We start from the raw sequence: 26,873 nt of genomic DNA on the forward strand, positions 1-26,873 counted from the left end.
CAGAGCCTGCAGTTCGACGTTGAGCTTCCTATTACAGGACCCGACCGGTTCTAGTATTCAGTATTCGGCTAGCAAAACGTTGCGCTACACGCCTTCATTTTAACAGCGGTACTAGAAAGTTACTTACCAATCAATAACATGCATAAGCATAGCTATGCCGTTGTTTTCAATTTGAATTGTGAATGTCACTTCCGAGGCAGTTCATTTCTCGGCGTTGATCAGAAAGTTCCGGCCATCTGTGTATTGTCAAATACCGCCGACACATATCTATCTACAGGGCCTGGCTGCCACATCGACGGTGATAATGTGGTGCGAAGAAATAGGGAAGCGACAAAAAATACAGAAAAAATAAACGCATAACTCCGAACGTCACAAGGCAGCTATCATTCGCGGGGCCCCGATTTCGCCTGGAAAACATGAATTATTATCTGTCAACCTACCACGCTTACGAAATTCTGCAGGCAATCGGCCATTTCCTCCTGCTTGTCTCGTAGCGTTGAGACGGTTTTCGTGATGTGCACCATTTCCCGCGAGACCTCGTTTTGCTGTCGACACAGAATTAACACAAGTTTCAAATGGTTAACGGAGCACAGCGATAAATGCTTGGACTGCGAGCGATTCGAGAGCCATAGTAACATCAGTTTATGTGGCGTTGAAATAGTACAAATAATGTGGAAAGTACTACCTTTTACGTGGCCACTAAGATAAAAATGCTAATAATAAATCGAATAACTGATTATTTGGCGTTCTTTCGACCATACCAGTGGTTCTCAATCTTTTTGTCTTCGCGGACCCCATTTGGACTATCACGAACCCCAACGGACCCCCATAATTCTTCGTTCAAAATTAGCTCAATTATCGTCCAACCGTCATCTGTCTTGTGCAAATATCAACTGTTGGCTGCTGTGAAACAAGCCACAAAATGACTCTTCGTGAAAATAGACTTATATCACTTCGAAGCGATTTTTACAGCTGTTTATTTACTTGAAAATACGCGTCTTCGATTTGATATGAACGATCATGAGTGCCGAAAATATTTCCAAAAAAATTGCCGCTGAGGAATATAATAATACTGCGTGACGCTTGCAAAGACACATTTTCCTGTGATCGCAACTTACATGGGACCATAATTAAGAAACAGAGTTTAAATGAACATAGGACGTCCAGCCTAGTCATTTCTATCATGCATCTCATCTCGAAGATCTTCTGGAATAGTGGTTTTGTATAGCACAGTAGAAAATACATTTCGTGCCGAGGTTTCAACCCCTTCATTGGGAGAGATCAGGGGGAAAATCAGGCGTTTCCATTTCAAACATCCCCAACAAGGTAACGAAACGTTTCTCAACAGCAATATGTTTTTATCAATAGGCTATTGGTGATTTGGCAACGAGTTTGAACTGTAGGATATGTTATCTCTGACTACCATTAATGATGCGAGTTCTGACGTTTTAGCAGTTATGAAACGAAACTGTATGATGATTTCGCGAATTTAATTGCGATTACGATTGACCGGTGATCAATCAGTTTACAAAAAGGTTTCGCGGACCCCATGGAAATGCATCGCGGACCCCCGGTCGAGAACTTCTGGCCATACCATTTCAGTGCAGTCTGTGACAATGCCGTGGGTTGATCATCACTTCACAGACAAATCATTTCGGACAGTCCAGATATGTACACGAAGAAACTAATGCCAGTTTTACACAACTTTAATAACGATAATTTGGCTTGTTTTTCGGCCATACCAGTAGGGGACTACCTATTTCATTGCACTCTGTGACAATGCCGTGGGTTGATCACTACTTCATATGTGTCATTCCCACTAACGTGGTTTGATTTTTGCCTTATGTTTGATATACGCTGCGATATGACCATTCGGGATTCCAGTCTTTCACAGTGGAAAATAGTATTGAAACTGTAATACTAGTTGATAAATTCACTCTTGGTGGATATGCGTGTGTATCATTTCAGTACTCGTAAAAATACGTCTCTCACTAGATTCAGCTTCAAGTAGCCTACTCATTGTGCCTAGCCCTAGTGATTAGATCAGACCTGGGCAAAGTGCGGCCCGCGGGCCAAATGCGGCCCGCGAAGCCATTCTGTGCGGCCCGCGAAAGGTTGCTTGGAATTCAAAACATAAACTTTCTTTTTGAATGACTAAAACCATAGGCTGTATCAAATGAACAGGAAATTCGTTTACTTTAAAGCCTGTTCATTACTATGCCACGATTAAGCTGCCTACGTACCTGCCATGCGTAATCCAGATTCATAATAAAGGCAATGTGGCAACGTACGAGTAGCAATGAAAGTGACAAGAAATCACTATTTCCATATAGTTTAGTTCAAACCTTCCTTGTTGCCATTGTCACAGTACGCATTATACGGTATGTGTTTCAATTTGTGACGTGATATGTTTCCAAATCCCTAATTCGTAAAACAGTCAGTCAGTCAATTAGTGTTCGCGATTACTATATGATTCATCATATCTATCCCCAATAAAAGATTAACGGGCATTCCTAAAAAAGAAAGCTAAAAACTGAAATTCAAAGAAGGTTTAGGTTTAGAATTTAGAGCACTAAATATTCGCATACTGGAGTCAAGGGTAAACCCATCTTTTCAGTTTTTGTCGATCATGTCGCCGAGATTAAGGATTTTAATTAAAGTCGGTCTTAGGACAAAAGCACGAAGCGTTCGGTCAAGGGAGGGCGAAGTTCAGAAAAACTGCAAGCTTCGCTCAACAAAAAGGCTATTTAACCTGCACGCTGCTCGGAAGGCAGCGACCAATAAAATAAGCTTGTTCCCATTGCATATACATTCCAGTGCAGTCGTTCTCGACGTGAAAACATCATACGGGTGGCACGAAGCCGAAGTTCATTGAAAAAATTATTCGTGCTACGCGCGATATATACGCGCAGCTCGTGGTTGTGGCTGTGGGTATTGTCCGACTTTGTTATTTCACAATTCTATCATCAACAGCCATAATCTTACATGCCATCAAACTATCCGTTGGGATTGCTAGCATTCTGGTTGCAATTTTTAATATTTTGTGATAGCATGATAAGAGGGCGCGAAATTGTTTACTATCATAGGGGAAGCGTGCCTAAAAAGTTTGAGAAACACTGTTTTGGAGTCTTGATAGAAGAACATGGATAGGGGTTTAAAGAGAGGTAATATGTATCATGTTTGACATTGTTTCGAATTATGACAGCTAAGAGATATTATTTATTAACCATCACTTTCTCATTACCTAATATCAACAAATTCACTGAACAGCATTTATTACCAATTTAATTTAGAAATAAAATTAAAATACGCTGGAGAACATAGCTAAATTTGTTCACTCGGCCCGCCGGCGTATTTATTTTTTTCATTCGGCCCGCGGAGGAAAATAATTGCCCACCCCTGGATTAGATACACAGTGACCTTTTCCATAGTAATCAAAAGAAGATTCCCTCTTTCGTGTACTTGCTACTTTAATCCAACATCTGTGTCAGAATCATTGTTCAAAGCCCTAGTCACGATATCATATTAGAGATTTTTGAAAAATGCAGCGCCGTCCCACGACACTGTTCGCTGACGCGTTGCAGAATCTCACGTACCTGAACAGAAGCAGCAAAAATAGCTTCGATTGTGTCGTGATGGCCCGGGATCTTGTCGGAGTTGTACTCCTTCACTCTGGAAAGAATAGCACAGGCCAAATCACACGTAAAATGGAGTTTACTTCATATACTGCAACGGGGCTTTGGAATTTTCAGGTTCTAATACTGGTTTATACAGTAACGGTAACCGGTAGTTTGCATGATAAAAATATTATAAATGTAACACATCAAAAACATGACAGTGCATTAATGACGTATTGCATATTCAACTAATGAGATGGTTGATTTTGTTTTTGATCTGATATGTCTCAATTGCTAGTTTCGTAGAGGGGAAGCTGAAGATGAATAAATAGCTTATTGCTGTACTAGTATTTTTATCAGTTCTTATTTCATCTCTTCTGTTATAGTGGAGTAGACTTAGGGATGCCCCCAGGTTGGGAACCACTGGTATTCACGACACTTAAAAAGGTACAGATTTGGCTGTATAAGCGACATATCGGTCGGACCGCAGAGCAGAAGTGGTCAAAGGTAAACATCTTTGGTAATCAAGCACAAGCAGTGATTTTCGAATAGAAAAATTAAGCATTCCAGACTCCCAATGTTGAATACAAAGCTGAATACTGTTGAGTAGAACACCGTGAACTGCGAATTTCACACCTCAATTGCGAAATTTTCAGCATCACGATCGCGAATATCAGCAGATGGCCATTGTCGCAAATGGGTAATTCCTCGTCAAATGAAAGAGAATGTAGGCACCAAGGTCGGCTTATTTGCATATCCACATCGACTTTACATACACACAGAGAATACAATTTATTTTCTAAAATGTTCTCGACAAACAATCATATTCCCATTCACTAGACCACTCAAACACATAGGCTACTTTTTATCGCTACTATCGGCCATCTTATCATGGGTCACAGGTTTCCAATCCGCACCACATCTGCCAAGTCGCTTGTAAAAACGTCCGATGTCTCCGCCGAAGCAATATGTTCAGGTCATCCCACAAGCTACCATATTCCGACGACTTATTGCGTTCGTTCTTGTCATTGACAGGCGCCTCATCGCCGATGGCAACCTCCCGGTAGGTAGAAAGCCACGTATCGCTACGGCTAGGATCGCAGGCAAAAGCGTGCGGTTTCAGGGCGCGTGCACGAGTAAGCATTAGGCCAACGTCCTTTCGATATTCCCTATTGTGACCCCCTCATCCTTATTAACATTCTTTCGGTATGCGAGAGTTGTCGTGTTTCGGTTAACGTGTTTCGGGGTTATTTTGTCAGATGTTCAGATTAGGATTCGATAGCAACGGTGACGGCGACGTTTAATTTAACACAGCGTCGAAGTCCGGGCTTGACGATGAAAATGCTTCGACACTGTCATGTTTAAACGATATACGTACGTGTAAACACCACATTGTTACAATCACCACAAATATAACAGAATCGAAATAACGGTGGGAGCAGAAAATCCACATGCAGTGTCGGAAAACCAATAAATTACAATTGCGTTGTAGCGAAATGACCGTGCGATAGGAACGTCAATACGCCACAAATTTACGATCACGACAACGAAAATCGAAAAGAAATAGCGGCCAGAGGGTGTAGCATCGGCAAAATACACAAGTAACAACGCAAAGTAAATCGAAACGTCGAAACATCAGCATAACAAAAACCATTCTCTCCCACCTGTTTGCATATCTCATTGTATTGAGGGTATGATGAGAGCTGCTCATGGCAGGCGATACCGTCGCTATCATGCAGGTGCGGGAGTTCTCCCCGATAAATGATTCGCGCAGCACTTGTGTCAGTGTGCTGGCCCGAAACGGCAGATGTTCTTGGTTGGTGCTTATCGCCCGTATGCACTCCTGAGAAGGCGAGGAACACAAATTAGCCCAATGAGATATCGGTGGTCGTGCCTCTGGTATAGCAAACCGAAGTCCCTGGATTCTATCGGCGCCATCTATCTCCGAAGCAGAGGTTGTCGGTAAAGAAGTACTTCTGAGTTTCCAACTCACATAAAGTAGTAATTCTATTAGTGCTTACCGTTTTTAGCGAGAAACTGGATCTAGAATATTTTTATACTTGCTTAGAAATCACTGTTTCTACTCGAGTAGGAAATTCCATCACTACTTCTACTCGAGTGCTAACGAGCCGCGAGCGAAAAAAAAAACGGTGCAATCAAGCAAAATTCACTCGAGTGCATTGAAAAAGTAAAGGTATTACGTTACCGACAACTGCCGAGTATTGAAACTATATTGACTATACCCAAATGATGGTAAAAACACCTAACAGACTTACTTTCAATGCCAGCAAGCTCTTGATAATATCGGCTCCTTCCATTCTGGTTTGACGTGAATCGCTCATCGTGTCAGCTCCACGTTCACTACCTGCAAATCCAAGGCGGGATGCGACAGCAAAATTAGTAACAGCAAATCATGCAGCTCAGAAGCGATGATCTAGTCTAGTGGAAGCTAAGAGATCGAGACCAATTTTTGCCGTTTGTACGAGGATGAAAACGAAGCCTAGCGTCAAAATGCTCACTGGGAACTTGCCGTATTGACAATAGGATGCGCTGATAACTTGATATTGGTAATTTATTCACTAAAATCTTTTTAACCGACTCCAATCAGTAGCAAACGTCAGTAATAAGATGAATGAAATTGGAAACGAAGGAAATAGCTTGTCTGCGTGATGTAATGTGCATTTCTGTGCATCGACACGCTCGTTGGCCGTCACAAATATTTTATTGAAGAGTCTAAGCCGCATCTGTTGTTCTGAGCATCGATTTACTTCAGTTTGGACAGCAGTTCCTACAAGCCTCGCAAAAGTAACTAACGCCGCTTGAAGTATACTACCTTCCCCCGCAGTAACAAAATCACAACTCACCTGCTAAATCGACGAGAGAAAATTTGCCGTGTATTTTCCCCTTGGAACGGAGAGCAATTTGAAATACGGCATGTGACCGCGACAAATGCTGATTGGCCGACGTGGCACCAGACGTTCTAAATGACGAGGCTTTACGATGAGAAAAGAGGCAGGCGCACTGTTACTGAATCACACCTGCCGCTTAATTGCATGTACATTGTACAAGCAGCAATTTCAAAGGTCAAAAACAAAGACATATCAAAATGACTTCATGTATAAGAAAAAAAGTAAGATGTGACAAGTAGCCTACTCGGTCAAGTATTTTGTCGAAGGGTCGCTCGTTTTTAGCAGTCCATCGGAGGTGGCCACTTTAGAAATTGCAGGCGCATCTTCGCGACTAACGCAGAATTACAAATGCGGGCAATCCTCGAAAATATATTTAGTTACTGAAGCGGTTCTCAAACTGTAGTGCGTGTGTACAACTAATGGCTAGCTTATGAAGTGGTGAATGTTCGGTGGGTTTAAACGGCTGGCACTGGTGGGTTGTTCCGCAAAATTGTGCTTCAATTCACTGTAAAACACGACCTTAATGGGATGCGAAACAACAAATAATATATCGTTGGATTCAGAATTGCAACGCCTACCAACTACCCCACGAAGCTAGACGAGAGTTGGCCAACCGAGCGTGTGAATAATCAATAAGATAATATAACCTTATTGTAAAAATAAACAAGTTTTAGTTACTTTCTTATAGAGCAGGGGTGGGCAACTTCTCCAGTCGGCGGTCGGATGCAGGAAAATTAAGAACTTGGCAGGCCGGGTTGCTGAATCGATACATTATTCGCCCATTTATCCACATATACAAGGAATAAATCGTATTCAGTGAATGTATTTTACCGAGAGCAATGTAACTTCAAAGCTATTTCTCGCCACTAATGACGAGGACAATGTGGATTTGAGAACAGCATTGTCATACAGGCACCACCATGTCCGCTTCTCTCTGATCAATCACCACACGGTGCAATTATTAATTAGGTTTGCAAGGCGTTCGATAAGCATTAGGGTTTAGTATATAGGTGACGAGACAGCGTGGTTGTTCAACTATGTGGCCTATTATATCTCGATATTGAATTCATGCGGCCTGCAGCCTCCACGAAATTTTGAAAGTGGCCCCGACCCGTTTCGAGTTGGCGACCCCTGGCATAAGCGGTGTCTTACAGAAGCCTAGAAGTATGCCGTGCTACAAGTCGACGGTTACGGGATCAAAAATAAGAAATATTGGCCTGGTGTAAATGACAATTGTAGTCGACAAACACCATGATTACCACAAATGACATGTAAGGGTTGAGTACATCGTAAATGCCGATAATGCAATAGGTCTTCTCGCTTCGACGAATTTACGCGTTAGCTCCACCCTCGCTCGCTGCGCATACATGTGTATATTAGGGTTGTCCAAAATTTGGAAAATCTCAAAAAGTCTCCGTGATTGGGTCTCATTTTATAGATTATTGATAAAAAACAACAATTAGCCTGAAAGAAGCTTACAGGAAAGCCGTTAAGATTTCAACCAAAGCGTTTGAAAGTAGCTGCTCAAGAATGGGCTTGCCACTGACCATAGAACGTCGAGAAGACTAGCAATCAAATAACCACGGCTCTTGATTGGCTAATCGGCTATGCTTCAATGACCACGGCAGCAGCAACTTGCTGATCAGGTGTTCAAGAAGTCTGCTACCGGCGGGGATTCTGAGTGCGCATTGTTAGTAGTTTGGCAGGTGATGATTTAAGATTAATTCAGGACATGTTGAGGTACGAAATGCATGATGAACAAACAACACCTGCTTTACAGAAGCTTTTACAGCATGACTGCTTCATTGTGAAGGAAACGGCTGAAGCCTACATGTCGTGTTTTCATTGAGAGAAAGCAAAGGCGCTTATGCAAGTGTTGAGCGAATTCACCGTTTCAGTACGGATCCACCATCAGTGAATACAAATATATATAGCTTCACAATGACACTTACTTTGTGTGATCTTATTGGATCCAAGTTCTAGTATATAGTGAAGTATTGAAGGTTCTAGGGATCGACTGAATCGGCCGGTTATGCTTGGCAGTTATACTTACAGCAAATTGAATTCACTCATAACAGTTGTCAAATTCCTTAATGATGCTGCAGAAAAGAGGTTTAAGGTAAGCACAGGCTATGCTGGATATGATATCCAAACTATGCTGGATACTATATGCAGCATAGTCTGTGCTTTTCTTTACACCTCTTTTCTGCGGGATCAATAAGGACTTTGACATACCATATCCAGCACAGTCTGTGCGAGTGTGCGTACATTACCACCTCTTTTTCTGCGTTATCATTAAGGACTTTAACAACGCCTACAACTGCATTCAATTTGTTGTAAGCATCTGATAAGGGCCAAGCATAACCGGCTGATTCCGCCTAGCCCTAGAGCATTCAAAACGTCACCTATATACTACAGCTTCAGCCCAATAAGATCACACAACGTATAGTGTCATTGTTAAGCTCTTGACGGTGGATCCGTACTGAAACGGTGAATTCGCTCAACACTTGCATAAGCGCCTTTGCTTTCTCTCGATGAAAACACTACATGTAGGCTTCAGCCGTTTCCTTCACAATGAAGCAGTCATGCTGTAAAAGCTTCTGTGAAGCAGATGTTGTTTGTTCATCATGTATTTCGTACCTCAACATGTCCTGAATTAATCTTAAATCATCACCTGCCAAACTACTAACAATGCGCACTCGGAATCCCCGCCGGTAACAGTCTTCTTGACCACCTGATCAGCAAGCTGGTGCTGCCGTGGTTATTGAAGCATAGCCGATTAGCCAATCAAGAGCCGTGGTTATTTGATTACTAGTCATCTCGCGGTTCTATGGTCAGTGGTACGCCCATTCTTGAGCAGCTACTTTCAAACGCTTTGGCCGAAATCTTAACGGCTTTTCTGTAAGCTTTTTTCAGGCTTATTGTTGTTTTTTATCAATAATCTATAGAATGAGACACAATCACGGAGACTTTTTGAGATTTTCCAAATTTTGGACAACCCTAGTGTATATTTACATACAGTCACTGAAATTGGACGTTTGTAAGCAAGTAGTGGGGAATCTCGGAAGACTGTGGCCGCGGGCCACAGTGTCATGTAAGATGAAAACTGTCCGCGGGCCGGACAAACTTGCCCGACCCTGTTATGGAGTCTACTACGTACGCTTATACCTCGTGCGAATACGTGCGTACTATTCACATCGACAGAGATGTTTTCTTTCAAACGAGCCATGAGGGACCGCTTTTGCAACTAATTCGATCGATACTATCAGAACACTGTAGAGCAGTGCTCTTCAACCGGGGTTGTCGTACACCCCAGTGTTGGGATGACTCGAGTCACTTTTTCGTATGACTTGACTTGACTCGAGTCACTTTGCTAAAATGACTTGACTTGACTTGACTCGGCGTATCAGAAATGTGGATTGACTCGTGACTCGGAGCACAATTCACGAGTCAATTTCAAGTCATCAAGTAATCGGTGTCGATAAAAATCACTATCTTGCATATGTTCAGATTGTTCGCGCAACGCTGGAGTAACCCGTGAGAGCGACCAATCATTCGATCGTGCGTTTTACTGAGCCTCCATTGTTCTTTAACAAATATATTGATCGCAAACGAAGTGATCGAAGCTTACAGCCTACGCTGTCGTAAACTATAGTATAGTAAAGAAATTTAATAGCAAAATGTCTATTTCTGTTCTGCGTTCTTAACTTGACCAAACCTCTTGTTTTGTTGAAATTGAATTCGAAAATAGTTTATATAGTCCTCAACCATTGGCGCAGGGTCGAATTGTATCATATCAATATGCAAAAGGGTAATGTATTGCATCTTATCAATTCGTTTCTTCATTTTGGCTGGTAACTATAAACTGAGGCTGTGCAATTACTTACGTAGTTTATTAGTTCTACTTATATGTGAGCGATACAGCGCCTTAGTTGGGTGTATATTCAACTCTATATTCGTTCATCGGTTCAAAATCAATGACCACTCCATCTGTATTTCAGACAGCTAGCAAAATACAATGACGTATCACGCCTCTTATACCTCGAAAATTCAATTTGACTTGAATTGTGACTTGACTCGTGACTTGACTTGACTTGACTCGACTTGACTCGAGTCACCTCCAAAAATCGACTGACTTGACTTGACTCGAGACACCTTCGAAAATCGATTGACTTGACTTGACTCGAGTCAAAATGTGCAATGACTCGAAATGACTCGTGACTCGAAGGTAGTGACTTGATCCCAACACTGGTACACCCTAGGGCAGAGGTCTCAAACTCAAATGTGCTTGCGGGCCAGTTTTCCAGTTTTGAAGACGCAGCGGGCCGCAGCATTTATAGGGGTATTCTATGTCTTTCCAAGTAGGCCTTATTTTGCGGGAATGAATTGTCCTATTGAAAGTGAGCCGATCCAACAGACTGACAGTGAACACACATCGTCAAAATGGGATTTACTCTTGTATCAATTTAGGCCTGGCACGAATATAATCATCACATTTATAACTATTTGAAAAGAATTGTTGTTGTACTTGATATATATTAATTATAAGATACAGACACCATATGGCGGATAAACGTATGATATCATCATAAAAGCTATCGGGTTATTATTTTTCAGCTACTATGAATAGTTTGAGTTTACAGATTGATAATAGAGACTGATCTGATATCAAAACATTTTTAAGTTGAGCATTGTAATTCCAATCCATGTTACGGGTATACTTCTGATAAGTAGGCTATTAATCTCATGGCCATATATCTTCAAATATAGGAGCAGAAAAAATATAAATATAATATAAATATATTAATGAATGTGTCCTAGTGATTGAAATGTCGGAACGCCGAACGGCCCATTGCTGTTACATCGTTGGAGCGTCCCACTACGGTACTCGATACCTTAAGTTTACGTGGCTTTGATAACATGGTTTAGCGAGCAAAGATGTAACTAACGGATTGCCAATGGTTGCCATAACTACTCGCTTAGTTAGCGAAATACCAAGCTGCGACCTTCTGATCTATTACTCCCCTGATACGCGATTAGTTTGTAGCGTCCATGATTCTAACAAATTCACGGCATTCCGAGTCACTCCAAGTTCACTCTAGTCATTTTCATTTTGCCATCGAGTTAGCCCGAGTCTGAGTAATTTCGGAAAGGTCGCGTCTAAGTCCAACTCACAAATTTCAGTCACGAATCGTCTAAGGGTCACGATTTGTCATCATGAATTGGAAATGTGGCGAAATAGTGAATCATCCACTGCGTGGTAGCGTTTGCAATTGATGTGATAGTGAAGTTTGATGAATAGATCGAGGCTTTCGGAGCAATTTAAGAGGGCATTTTTACTTCATAACACGAAAAGATAGATGTGACACTTATATATTGTCAAATTAATAGAAATCTAAAATGTCGCCGCGGGCCGCACAAAATGCTCTGGCGGGCCGCATGCGGCCCGCGGGCCGCGTGTTTGAGACCTCTGCCCTAGGGTGTACCAGAATTTGCAAAGGGTGTACCACTCGGATGGGGTGTACAGGGGTGTACCAGATCCGAATTACAATGAGCCGATGGCTAGCTATCACAAATGCAGGTTTATGGGCGAGTACAGGTTGACGCACAGGTTAATGAGCAAGGTACGATGTTATCTCAAGTAATACTGTACACCACTTCATTGTGATGTCATAAGCAAATATTTCTCCCAATCATTTAGCCGTCGGCAATAGACCAATGGTTCCGTTTGGTCTTGGAAAGTATGCAGTTAACAAACATGTGTTCAGCTAGTAATTTGTCTTTTAGTGATTTTTGAGGAAACCGCCGCCATAGCTCAGACTTCTTGAATCGGTACTTCCTACCCGACGTTCATAAATACCGCAATGCACATAAATGAAGTGACGTAGCCAGCCAGGGTCGAAACAGCTTCCATGTTGAAATCGAAACCCTTTTGTTTTAAAATGCCAATTTTATGTCCAATATTTCGCCATACATTTGCAATTTAGTATTTTGTTATTAGTGATGCAAATTAGCGACAATAGACTGTGTATAGCGGCATGCGATCTGAGGTTACTGACATCTCTTGGAGCCCATGTGCTACTATTGACTGTGTGTGGTGTGGGGTAGGCCTGATACGCAGTGGGCTGGTGGGCCTGCTATCATCGCTGATCTGAATTACCGCTACTGCAGAAGTAGCTTTACGTACTGTACTCTCCCCCCAATACTGTTACATCTAGGTTGATTATCGTTCGTAATGTCATGCTGTTTTTGGGCTGACACGAAACAAATTCCAATTTGCGTGGCGGGCGGCTTAACTGGCTGCGATACCTGCGAATAGACTCTGTCACCAAATACTATTTGTTTCAAATCCAAACTTTTTGACGGCAATAACTCCGCTTCTACTGGTTGGAATTGAACCAAATTTGAAGAACATCGTTTTTATAGACAACCTAATACTTTGATGGGGTGAACAGAAAAATTTCAAATTTTCCGTTATATATTTTTACATAATAAATAGAAACTCTTCTCCCGTAGCAATGCGGCTACTGGTTGGAATTGAACCAAATTTGGTGTGTAGGCTTAAGTTAGTTAGGTAACCTAACAATTTTATCGAGTAGCCAGTACGATATGAGAAAAAAAGTCATTTTTGAAGACCCCTAATGAACAGGGGTGTACGAGTTTTGAGCAAACGTTAAAAGGGTATACCACGTCGAAAAAGGTTGAAGAGCACTGCTGTAGAACGTTACCCTCTAAGACTGCATGTTTATGGTGCACTTATACTTATTCGCACTAGGTATACGCTGTGAACTCTGTAAGGATGTAACCAATATTCGTTAGATATAATACAGGATTTATTAATTACTGTTGTGCATTGTGCAACCATTTTATTTTGATAATATTGCGTCCCAGTAAATTCAAGTCAATGAAAAACGAAGCTTGTTGAGATTGGATCCCTGGATGAATTTTAACCATGTCGATGCGAAATTATAATCTAGATTACATAAATTATGTATTCATCGTAATTAAACAAGGACTAGAATATTAGCCACAGAGTGTGATTCGTACGAAACGCTTTCCAACGGGTCCACAAAGCCTTGGCCTGTCGAAACTAGACCATATTTCGAAGCCCAGGCAGATCCCATTACCAACATGTCGTTTACCTGCATTTAGAAGCGTCAGAAATGATTTGCAGGGTGCCGTCCATGTCGGTCACATGCTTTTCGGTAAGCCCGACGACTTGAAATTTTTGGTTTTTGTCTTCCAACACTCGAAGCCAAGCTTTCTTCTTCAATAGATCGAATACCTACGGTAAAAGAAATCTTTCAATGCGAGATATAGTAGCAACTGGGTAGGGAAATAACAAAAGAAAAAATAAGTAAACGACAGGTCACACACTATAGGTGATATTAAAACCCGATTTCAGAATTCGTTTCCGATTTGCCTCATAGGCTGTCATATCGAGCTAGTTCAATGGGATTTGAGTCTTTCGATAATGTAATGGGATCGCCGCCTTCAGAGCTGACCTGAGTAATGTACATAAAAGCATTCTTTTAGGACCTTTTTCCGTCATAAAACTGGATGGAGCTCTTTATTACAATGAGCAAGTCAGGACCAGGGGTGCAGGGCAAAGATGCCTTTGCCCTTTCCAATTTTCCGATTTGTAGTTGGTGAAATCTCGCGTCATTGCCGAAAAGTTGTCAACCCTAAATTTTAATCCCAGCTACACCGACGGTCAGGACCAAATGTTCCTTTTGACATTATTTTCCTTAGACATTATTTTCCTTAGAGACTAAGAAGTTTTTTGGCAAATACTTAGCAAGCTTCTCAGTCTCGTAGCGATGAACACAACTTTGGCAATTGACCATTGTCCTCAATCATATCCTACACTCCGACATATCTATCGACGACACGAAAAAAAATTATTGATCCTGACATCCAGTCATATTTCATCATAACAATAAACCATTGTCGCATACAGAGTTGAAAATGGGGGCAAGTCATTTAGAAGCACAAGTCACTTGACAAAACAATGCGCAGAGGAATTGGTAGCGGCACAGTAGTTCTGTGTCCACAAGTTTTTCAAGTCTGGTGGTGGCACTGGAAAATAATGAGAATTCTCGGTAGCGTGTCAAGCGAGCCCGCTTATCAACCTCAGGCTATTGTTTACCGCAAGATTGTCATAACTAGGGCGGTATTATTTCACGCCGAAACACTGCTTTTACCCGACTGAGTTCCACGTTTAGATAAACTACACACTAGGGTTGTTCAAAAATACCACTTTCTCCGGATCCCGAGGATTCACTGATGAAATTGATAGTTTGCATAAAAAACGCTGCACACCAGATTTGGCTCGCATATGACGACGGAGAGCCAATTGAAATTTCTGAATTCATTAAAAAAATTGAATTTTTCAAATTTTACTGTCAACCCCGTGAAAGTGCTGAGCAGTGAACAAAACGATGCAAAACAGATTTGACTCGATTCCAACCAGTAGAAGCGAAGTTATTTCGATTTTCTTTCAAAATTCTGGGATTTTCCACTTCTATGCTATTTTTGCAAATTCAAAACTTTCAACTGCAATAACTTGGCTTCTCCGGGAAAAGTTATTTTTGAGCGACCCTACTACACACACATGTCCCCGGTGTAAATAAACACAAATCTCGTGTAGTTGACATTGCATACTTTGTGGTACGCTGGAAGGGCACGGTGAAAATTTTACCTTTCCGGAATGGATCTCGAAGAAGGCACAATGAACAGTGAGGTTCAGATGTTGATAAGTCGGAGATTTTAAAAGATGAAAGACGTCCTGAGCTGTAAGCACGAAGTAACAAATCGTACTCGTGTCAAAAGCGATGATCGCGTGTAAATGACCCTACCTGCCAGAGCGTATAATCCCCTACTGAAATCTTGCACTTTGCCACAGATAATGTCACCACCCATTGTCTAAATAGCAATTAGGAAGCAGATTAGGTAACTCGTGGGAACTATTTTCAAATATGACGAATTGCGTGTCAAGATCAAGACACATGTGAAACTTCAAATTAATATATCATATCATAGGTCTGTTTGTTGGATGTGTACCAAAAGATTGATAGCACCAGCGATTCAACGTCAACATATCGATTCTTAAGTTTTGCAATTATGCCGCTGATACAACTAATGATATATAGGCTACTTTCGTTATTACGGCGATTGAAACTGTAACCGATGAAATTTCGATGTCGGCAAATTTTGGCAGGGCTCCAGTTTTCAGTAGGAGCATTTACACTCAAAATCGCTACATTTACAATGAAACTCGCACATTACTAGCCAGTCACTGGCCCAAATTGAAGTGTTGGGATGACTCGACTAGAGTCACATTCGAGTCAACTATTACGTGTTACTTGACATGACTCGATTCACTTTGCAAAAATGTAGATTGACTCGTGACTCGGAGCAAAATTTACGAGTCAATTTCAAGTCACCAATCAGTAAATGGTGTCGACAAAATCACTGTATCTTGTGTATGTTCGGATTATTCGCGATACGCCGGTGACACTTGTAAGAGCAACCAGCCATTCACTTATGTCGTAGTAGTAGTAGTAGTAGTAGTAGTAGTAGTAGTAGCAGTAGTAGTAGTAGCAGTAGCAGTAGTAGTAGTAGCAGTAGTAGTAGTAGTAGCAGTAGTAGTAGTAGTAGCAGTAGTAGTAGTAGTAGCAGTAGTAGTAGAGCAGTAGTAGTAGTAGTAGTAGTAGTAGTAGTAGTAGTAGTAGCAGTAGCAGTAGTAGTAGCAGTAGCAGTAGCAGTAGCAGTAGCAGTAGCAGTAGCAGTAGCAGTAGCAATATCTTATGACGTTTGAATCATAACTCCTACTTCTAAGATTGAATTTGAGTTGAATTGTGACTTGACTCCTGACTTGACTTGACTCGACTCGACTCGACTTGACTCGAGTCAACTCCAAAAATCGAGTGACTTGTCGAGTCCTATTCAAAAATCGATTGACTGACTTGACCCGAGTCAAAATCTGCAATGAATCGAGATGACTCGTGATTCGAAGGAAGGGACTCGATCCAAACTGCCAAATTCATGGAATTGCTAGTAAGCACAACACTCCAAGCATTTTCAAAGACAGCTAAGCTGGGCTCAACCAACACTAGTGCTGCTTACATGCGACTTTCCACTACCGGTCTGACCGTACGCAAAACACGTGGCCATGCCACCTCCGAATATACAGTGCACGAGTGGCCTTGCCGTGAATCTGCGAAGACGCGAATACATTTTGAAAGTGGACTCCCAAAAGTCACAAATCGGAAACCATCACCTGTACACGAGTTGATTGGAGAAGGTTTCGTCAAACGAGTAATCGAAACGGAACTTGTGATTCTCCAAATACATCGTCAGATCTACATTCGTCTTAGGTTCACTCACCTGACAAGGTAAATGTTTTTCTCGGCATGTTATAATTAGGAGCGGAGATGCGAGAGCTGCGTTAGAATAGGGGTCAGGGGGAGTTTTGAGGTTATTAAATCACACGTTAAATTGTGAAATGGTCAAGTGTTGCTTTCCATTGTCGCATGCTCGAATTTCGGGCAACAAAATATAGCAGCATTATGAATTGGCATTGAAGAAAAAGTACAAATTCAGTATGAGACGAAACCGACGAAACTGTAATCACCGGCCGCTGAATTGCGGCTTCTGCATTTGAAAACACCATCGCAGAGCGTCACACAGGGCTCACAAACTATCGAATTTGGAGAAGCCTCGGACAATCCTCATCAGTTGAAATTGTAAGGATTGTCAATGCGACCTTTAACGTTCAAATATCTGCAGCGATTCATAGGTAACGATACCAAAGCTCTCCATAATTTAAAGTAAAGAAGAAGTACCAGCAGATTATTTTTGCTCGGAATGGTGATGACGTCGATCTCTTTGCGAGCGGCTTCTTTTTGGTTCAAAGGTCGCTTACGAACGCAAACACAAATTCTCTGGTCGACCACTGGCTCCCCCGGCACCAGCGGATGCATTTCCTGGCTTTCCCTGTGAACATGCCCAGTTGTCTAAATACCCAGGAAGATTAAGCGAGACGGTGTTATATCTTGGCAAAAAGAGAGCCAACTTGTCGGATTTCTGCTATTTAGTCAAAACTTGTAACATTTCTGCTATTTAGTCAAAACAAGACGCATTTTATCGATGGCGATAATCCAACAAAGATGGTCAACTTGAGAGTTGGTCTCGACTTGTCAAGTAACGCTGTAAATGGCAATTACATTTAGTAACAGCAACCTTTTCAAAGATATGTCGAACACTATCTCCAGTGGAAGTAAAAGTGTGCGACTGAAAAGTGCTTCAGTGAGTAATTTCACTTTACACTTTGGGCGTAACATTTTATAGCGAGTTACTGTGATGTAAGGGCTATTGTAATAAATCGTTGGCACTGATAAAAGCGACGTAAACCAATCTCAAAACTAAAGTTGACCTTCAAATCCAAAATAGGTGCCAATACGTACTTGAATTCCTTTACCATAATCGCGAACTCACACAACGGAGCGATGTTATTGTTGCGATTGCAGTCACGCTTCATCTTCTTGCATTGGTTTTCCTCTCGCACGTTCGATATTCTCGATCCTGCAAGCAAGAATTTATGTTTTATCGTAAAAGGTAGTACTACTGATTTCGAGTCGAGCCATAAACCGCAAAGGAACAACAATCAACGCTCCCGTTATTTGTTGTAGGGATGGTGTGAACGTGAGGTTCACGTTCGCATTCTGTGTGTGAACCTCAGAAATTTACAGGTTCACGTTCACAAACGAAAGTTGCTAGGTTGTGCACTGTGAACCTTTTTAATATATTACAATTTTGCCTTCATAATAACACCTTTGGTTGGGATTTATAGCATTTCAAAAGCGGGCCACTCTATTTACGGCACTGGCAGCTTACCAGCATGACCCTGCTGTGAGCTTGACCCGCAATGACACAACATCAAGAGCGAAATACACGACATGCAGTTAGAGAATTATGCTTATACAACCAATCTATGGAATTGATATCGTTGTCTGCTGTAAAAAATTCTAGCAGGTGTACGGGGTCAATCTTGACCTCATATGTTTATTGTATCATAAAACAAGATCGGTACGATTGTGGTGTTGGCTATATAACTTGTTAATGGGGTAATGTCGGTAGCAAGTATAAAAACTGGTTTTACGCTCTGCTAGAAATCAATGCCGCAATACTCGGACGCAGAATACATTGTCCGGTCTGGTCTGGACCGTTAAGGCGTAAGCTTATATTCCCTTGGAAGTCCTCGTCGAAATTGTTGGGATTATTACATTATTTGATTGCCCCAGTTGATACATATGGTGACGTTTAAAACGTCAATATATACTCCAGCTGCGTGTGCATTAATATAGGCCAGGGCCGGGCAACATACGGCCCGCAAAGGGATTTTGTCCGGCCCGCAGACAGTTTCTCGTCTTATATGATGCTGTGGCCCGCGGCCCCAGTCTGCCGAAATTTCGCACTACTTGCTTACTAGGTCAAATTTTAGTGTCTGTATGTTATTATTAGGGCAATTTTTTTTGACCTATAAAACGGAAGATTTTGACCTAAAAATCTAAATTTTGACCTTTTTTGACCTAAAAAAACTGAAATTTGACCAAATTTTGACCTCACGTATGCAAATTAGGTGCTTTCGCATATAATGTTAAACTTGTACTACTTATCTTCATTTCTTGTTGGAACTGTCTGTCATTACAAAGTAGATTGGCCTGAAAAAACGTTTTTGGCTCAAAAACTGACAGATTTTTACATGAAAAACTAGTATTTTAACGAAATCTGGCCCTATGAAGAAATCCAGTAGTTATATAAAAAATTAAAATTTGTTGTAGTACAACGAAAGATCCTTTTCTACATTCTCGGGTAGAAAGTGTCTGTCCTTACTACGTAGCTTGCCAAGAACGGAGAAAGAACGTTCAACAGCAGCATTTGTTGGCTGACAACACTCAAGTTGTGTGCACACTGCTGGTGACAAACCGTGTTGCTTCATTCTGACACTGTACCATGCAATGTCCAAGCAGTCTTGCTTCAGCTAGGATATAGCGGTACGTTGACCATAAAACCATGTCACAATTTGTTTCATTTGACCATTTATGATTCACAATGAGCAGACGATGGTTCGTTTACAACGGTAGGCCTATAAAGTAGGCTACAAGCTGTAAAATATCAAATGATAAGTTCACCGACAGCGCAAAATCTACGATACAAACGAAATGCAGAGGTCAAAAAATGTTTGACTTTGTAAACAATTTTGACAAATTTTGTAAACAATTTTGACAAATTTTGACCTAACGCTACAATTTTGACCTCATTTTGACTTTTTTTGACATGTCAAAAAAAAATTGCCCTAGTTATTATATACGTGTATGCGCAATTGTGCATCATGTGAGAGTAGAGCTTATGAACTTCGTCGAGGCGGGACCCCAATGTCGTTTGTGGTAATCATGGTGTTTGTCGACTACAATGGTCATTTACACCAAGTTGATATTTTTTATATTTGATTCAGTATATGCCGACTTGTAGCACGGCACTCTTCTAGGATTTTGCAAGACACCAGTCATGCCAGGGGTCGCCAACTCAAAACGGGTCGCAGACCACTTTTAAAATTTCGTTGAGGACGCGGGGCACATAAATTCAATATCGAGATCAATCAGTCCACACAGTTGAACACCGACGCTATCTCTTTACCTACTCAACCCTAATGAATTGATATCTTGATAAATTTGGGGTACCGCGGTTACCGAACGCCTTCAAATTTTAATTTAACGATTGCACATAGCACCGCGTGTTAATTGATCAGAGAGAAGCAGACATGGTAGTGACTGCATGGCAATGCTATTCTCAAATCCATATTGTCTTCCTCATGATCGGCGAGAAACGGCTTTGAAGTGACATTGCTGTCGTTAAAATACCTTTGTTAAGTACGATTTTTTCCTTGTATGTGGATAAATGAGCGAATAATGTATCGATTCAGCAATCCGGCCCGCCAAGTACTTAATTTTCTTATATCCGGCCCGCCGGCTGGAGAAGTTGCCCGCTCCTGAACAGGCTATCACTTCACAAAAATGTAGGGTTGGAATTGGCAACATGACGTCACGCGACGTCATGAGGTTCACGTTCGCTTTCGCACAAAACCTTTCAAAAAGGTCCATGTCCACACGAACCTGAACCTTTCAGAGGTTCACCCCATCATTTGACACCATACCTTCGAGTTTACTGCGTTTAGTTTAGGACATTGTACCGGACGCCATATTGCTAGATTGATATCGGCACTAATCGGTGTTTCAACATCATCTTCGACCAGAGGCATTCTCTAGCAAGAGATGCCTTTCGGACTTCTGGAGGTTGTTGTAGTGATGAATATAATCCAGGCAACGTCTCAAGTAGTACTACTTTCAGAAGGTATTTGTAGCATATATTCATCCAGATCCTTCATACGACCAAACTCTCACCGCCAACTCAAAATTCATCTCAGCCATCCATGAAAGACAGAAACAATCTTACGTTTATTCGTGGGTTGGATTCCCGAGTAAAACATGCCACTTTCTTCCTTCACCCTGCTCGGGCCGGGCACCGCCTGGTCCTCCGTTTGCCTGTTCACTGAATTCTAAACGTGCGAAAATATAGATTACCTATTCGAATTGAAAAAAATCGGATCTTTGGGTTTCAAGAATTGACGAGTTACTAAAAGCGACTAGATCAGTGGTTCAGTGGTTCTCAAACCTTTTTTTAGACACATCCCCCTTTAAGAGGCACCCCTTACCGTCTTATTACAAAATGAAACCAGAATGCTGCGAATCCGAAGAAATAGCTCGATGGCATAGGACAGTGATTCCCAAGCGCGGTCCCGAGCGCCGCATGCAGCCCCCAGATGTCCTTCTTGCGGCCCACAAACCGGAGGGAAATCCTGAAATAATGGTAAATTTTTCCCTTTTCGTGGTCGCTTGAATAAAGAAGAAAAAGAGGCTCAACTCCCGGAAAATACAGTTTTTCTTTTGCATCAACAGGCGGTTGACTGAAAAAACTTTGCGGTCCAGTTCCCGAAATAGCCGCCGTAGCGTTCCTACAGTGCTGACTTGATGTATATCAGTCGAATTTGGCCCTATGTGAAACCAAAATCATCCAAAAAAAAAGAAGACATTCGGGCGTCTGAGGACACTTTAAAATAAATCCAAGAAGAGGACGTATGGTAACCCTATGATTACTAGATGTGGAACACCTGACTCACGGTTGAATACGCCGAGATACATTCGGCTTAGCCGGCATGAAGCAGCATAATTGGTACTCCTATAGTGAGGGCCGTAACTGCCGCACCATAAACCCCCCCAATTGAGTGGGCCGAGCTTGAAGAGGGCCCAAAACTGTTTCTCGAATTTGGATAAATTACAAAGTATTTTTGAAAAATTTAGCAACTTTTGCAAAACGTTTTCGCGCTATGTGCGATTTCAATTCGCCCACATATCTTGATTATTGGGTACTCTCCCCCCCCCCCAAAAAAAATACGCAAGATTTACGGAAATGGGTATATCAGCGTTAGCCATGACCGCAACACAACGTACCAAGACATAAAGTTTTAGATCATGTAACATATGACTCCAAGAAGTGTGTCAGAACGATCGGCAGCGACAAAGCCTTGGCCGTAAAGGACTGCTTTTATGCTGACCAAAAACTTCGAAATACAAACAACTCCGTTATATAAACAAATTACATATAGGTTTAATTGTCCATATAGGCGCCCAAATGACTGGCACAGAATGTTCTTGTCTTGGCAATCTGAACCTCACAAGACAAATACCATCCCGTAGAAAGAAAATTCGCAAGACAAATACCATCCCGTGGAAAGAAAATTATATGCCAGTGAAGAAATGCCAATCTGAAATCGTGTGATCTTTCAATATTAGTAGGTTTGGGCATCACGTGAAGAAGTCGTACCTAGGGGTCTGCCCGACCGAAGATGTTTAATTTTAAGGGGTCTGCAGTTTCAATCAAAGACACCTCACTCATCTTTACCGGTAAATCTGATTACGTGGGCAAAGAGGGCAACCATGCAATTCCCGATCTTATTCACCGAGTTCATGAATTATCGCAATATTCGCGCGTCGCGATGTCCCACTAAACAGTACAACTTTTATACCGCGGCAAAAGTGAACAACGTGATGCGGGGTCAGTTAATCACTCTATGGTAGCCCGGGGTCCTGATGAAGTGCTGTTACGTTCCTGTGAACGGGTATAACCCCGGATATGTTTAAATACTATTGAGGGAGCCCTATATACCTTTTCAAACACAGCTCACTCAGCTCTACCGATAAATCACATTACGTTAACAGAGACAGGATGAAAATTGATAGCAATACATGCAATTCTCGATCATATTGACCGATTCAGTCATGAAACCACAGAAATTTCTTGCGCTTCGCGCGTTTAGGCGGGAAAAGCTGATTCACGCAACGGACACCCAATGCAACAGATAAGTAGTGGTAAACAGTGTACTGTACTGAAATTCTAAATTTGGCCCTCACACCGAAAAAGTTTGGGAACCACTGGCATAGCAGGTTATGAGTGTTGCTGAGAGAATTATCAAACATGAAATTAGGACTATACACATAGCAATAACTACGAATTGAAGATAAATCGCGCGTTCAGTTGACCGCAGCTTCGCGCATATTTCAAATGCCTTCATGCTCGACTCAGAATCGACTCATCCGGCCTAAGTACGCGATGTTGCCGAACCCCAATATCGAATGTTTTTTTCTAAGAGGATAAATTTCTGCCTAACCCCGTGCCAATTAGAGACATGATCGAGTTACTATTGACCAGCCTATAGTAATTGTATGACATTCCCGTGTAGGCTTGCATCAGATGGCCAGGCAACTAAGTGCAACAGGGTAAGTTTTTTGAATATGCGACTGGTGGTACTAGGCTTGGGTATTAGTTTCAGGACTACATTTGTTGAAGTATAATTTATTCAACTCGGCGACTTTTCGTGAGCCTCTTATGAAGAGCAAACCACACATTCACATACACAGAGATTTAAATCAAAAATCAAGTGTTGATAAATATACAAATTTGTATAAAATGTATAAATTCGTATTTCATTTCATATCACATCACCTACGAAACCTTATACTGACGAGAGCATTTATTATGAATCGCAACAAACGTTGCATTTCGAACTCTAATTAGGGTACAGGTAAAAGCTAGGGCTGGGCAAAATCGAGTACCTGAGTGATTCGATTCTGAATCACGTAATATGCTTCGAGTCGAGTCGAGTAATCGAGTATCACTCATTATGACGTCATAACATAACGCGATGTGTGAAAGTTTAAATATGTAACTTTTATGCCACCGCAAAGAATATAATGCCTGTTATCCATCACATTAAAGATATTTTGGTATTTTTTCGACCATACAGATTGTATTGCACTTGGTGGCAATGTTGCGGGACGATGCTGACTTCGAAAATCTGCTAGTTCCAGCAACTTCGTAGCTTTGTACTATATGTTTCGTATGCTACGATAGGGCGAATCAGGTTTCAAGGTTGCAACAGTGAAAATTACTGTCGAAACTATAATCCTCTTTGATAAATTAACTTCCAGTGGCGAGTAGCGTATAATTCCAGTACTCGAAAATATCGTCTTTTACTACTCGACTCGAATCATCACAATTAATACTCGATTCAGATTCGAGTACTCGAATCATAATGCCCAGCCCTAGTTAAAAGCATCGGGCACGGAATTAAAAAATATGTTGACAGACCTTATATGTCCACAGCAGGCATGTCATCATTTCGAGTTTGAAGGATTTAGCAGGTTTAGGTTCGCATTCAACGGTAAGGCAAAACTGATCAAACAAGATGGTAAAATCAATTCAAGTGTCCCGATGATAAATAAATCCTAGTTTCTAAGACACGTAGCCTATTTCCCACCACATGACCGAAGCACCAAAATAGTCACTAGAAGCAGGGCACACCATAAGGATTTCACACGATTGGTAGGCTCTGCACTGTGAACCTTTTTCATATATTACAATTTTCACTTCATTATAACATATTTGGTTGAAAATTATTGCATTTCAACTGCGGGTCACTCTATGCATGGCGCTGACAGCATTAAATATCAACACTAAACGAGCATGCACCTTGACAATCTCAAAATTTTATTTTCTTTTTTACAAAAGTTTGCTCGAAATATCCAGCTTTCTGTTTATGAATATTAAGTGACTCTCTGCTGTGAGTTTAACCCGCAATCACACAACGTCACGAGCGAAATACATAGTCAGCGAATGATGCTTATTCAACCAATCGATTAGATTGATATCGTTTTCTGATGCAAAAAAATCATGCAGGCTTACGGGGTCAATCTTGACTTCATGTCTTCAATGCATCATTAAAACCAAATCCTTACGATTGAGGTGTTGTTAATGAGGTAATATTGGTAGCAATCATAGAAACCCGTTTTACACTCAGCTTAATATCAATGTAGCGATACTCAGACGCCGAATACATTGTCCGGTCTGGCCTGGACCGCTAAGGCACGAGCTAATATTCCCTGATAAGTCCTCATCGAAATTGTTGGCAAAGCGACTGAAGAAATCGATTTTACAGGAGTATCATATCCTTCGATTCCCTCAGTTGATACATCTAGGGACGTTTAAAACGCCGACATGTACTTCGGCATTGTGAAATGGTGTGACTCGAGTCGTCGCTAGGTATCGTGTACATTAATATAGGCTATCACTTTATTGAAAGATAGGGTTGGAATTAGCAATATGCCGTCACGTGACGTCATGAGGTTCACGTTCGTGCTCACACAGAACCTTGCAAAAAGGTTCGCGTTCACACGAACCTGAACCTTTCAGAGGTTCACACCATCCCTAGCGACCAGTATGAATTACGGAGCCATGCGCCTATATGAGTAGGATATTATAGCACCTCATATATTTCCACACTAGGTCTACACACACAAAGTTCGAGACCATTCTATACTGTATAGTAAACAAAATATATGCTTGTATGCTAGTCGGCTTAGTAGACGAAACACGTTGCGAACAGTGAATAAGTGATTGCTTCATAGTCCAATAGTCATTAATGGGTGAGAAATGCATATGAATCATATCATTGTCCGAATACATGGAGGTGCTGACGAGTGTTGGAATGACTCGAGTCATGACTTGACTCGAGTCAGACTCGAGTCAGCTTTTTCGTATGACATGACTTGACTCGAGTCACTTTGCAAAAATGACTTGACTTGACATGACTCGGGGCTTTAGAAATCTGCATTGACTCGTGACTCGGAACAAAATTTACGAGTCAATTTCAAGTCACTAAGTAAACAGTGTCCATTAAATCAATGTATCTTGTGTATGTTCGGATTGGTCAAGATACGCCTTTGTCACTTTGTCACTTGTGAAAGCAACCAGTCACTCACTGATTGTCCTCCATTATTAGATCACAATTAATTTGACCACAAACTAAACGATCACAGCTTATGCTGTCGTAGTAGTAGAAGATTAAACTAAATAGCAATGTGTCCATGTTTCTTAGACGGCTCAATGCTTACGTTACGCAGTGCTCAGTTTTGCGAACCCTCCTGCATGATTTAAATCGAACAAATATAAAATATAGTCTTGCGTTTATATTCTTACGGATGTGTTGATGGGTATTGTAGGCTATTATACCAAATTAATTTGTTTCAACTTCTCGGGGCTTCGTATTCGGTCCTATATTTTGGGTGATAATAACTGACTGTAGCATGTAACTGTACAGCTGCTTACGTATTTTGATAGCAGCTCTGCGTGAGCGATGCAAGGTCTTTATGCATGTTTATTTAACTTTAACATTCATTATTTGACTCAAGATAAATGGCCAGTTAATCTGTCTTTCACATACCTAGCAAAATATGATGACTTTGAATCATCACTCATACGTCGAAATTCAATTTGACTAAAATTGTTACTTGACTCGTGACTTGACTTGACTTGACTCGAATTGACTCGAGTCACCTCCAAAAAACGGGTGACTTGACTCGAGTCAAAATATGCAATGACTCGAGATGACTCGTGACTCGAAGGTAGTGACTTGATCCCAACACTGGTGCTGACTACAACAGTGGTAGAATATGGACAATTGCACTTACTTTTACGTTGGCTCTGTTTTCAGACGCATCAACTTGACGAGGTGCAAATTCTCGGTTCAACTCCATCACCATTTGTAATTCGACCTGCACCAGAGTGAATATGAACACAATTACGGAACTTAACTTCATGTAGCCAAAGGTACTTTATGTTATGATACGGAATTCAAACAACCGATTGTCTAATCATTATTTCGTGGAAA

The 26,873-nt window shown here is 41.4% G+C and overlaps 1 protein-coding gene across 1 annotated transcript; it reads right to left on the reverse strand.

Moving 5' to 3' along the window:
- Positions 1–4,506: 4,506 nt before the first annotated feature.
- On the reverse strand, positions 4,507–26,802 carry LOC145459743 (kinesin-like protein KIF2A). The gene is made up of 13 exons (XM_080338294.1): positions 26,674–26,802; positions 21,044–21,146; positions 17,995–18,112; positions 17,374–17,524; positions 16,809–16,915; positions 16,655–16,745; positions 15,385–15,451; positions 15,228–15,319; positions 13,669–13,811; positions 6,482–6,597; positions 5,894–5,982; positions 5,252–5,460; positions 4,507–4,708 (listed from the first exon to the last, which is right to left on the reverse strand). Exons 1-13 carry the CDS (start codon positions 26,800–26,802, stop codon positions 4,507–4,509), a joined length of 1,617 nt encoding a protein of 538 aa, XP_080194420.1.
- Between the last annotated feature and the right edge of the window lie 71 nt (positions 26,803–26,873).

The sequence above is a fragment of the Botryllus schlosseri genome, unplaced genomic scaffold, assembly GCF_051294905.1.
Source record: "Botryllus schlosseri isolate E-star unplaced genomic scaffold, Bs_hap1 Bs17a, whole genome shotgun sequence".
In the NCBI taxonomy this organism is placed as follows: Eukaryota; Metazoa; Chordata; class Ascidiacea; order Stolidobranchia; family Styelidae; genus Botryllus; species Botryllus schlosseri.

Coding starts and splice junctions, on each gene's coding strand:
- LOC145459743 (XM_080338294.1), bottom strand. CDS start 26,802: ATGAAGTTAAGTTCCGTAATTGTGTTCATATTCACTCTGGTGCAGGTC. Junction 21,147..26,673: donor AAAACAGAGCCAACGTAAAA/GTAAGTGCAATT, acceptor TCGCACGTTTAG/AATTCAGTGAACAGGCAAAC. Junction 16,916..17,373: donor CGAGCAAAAATAATCTGCTG/GTACTTCTTCTT, acceptor TTACCTTGTCAG/GTGAGTGAACCTAAGACGAA.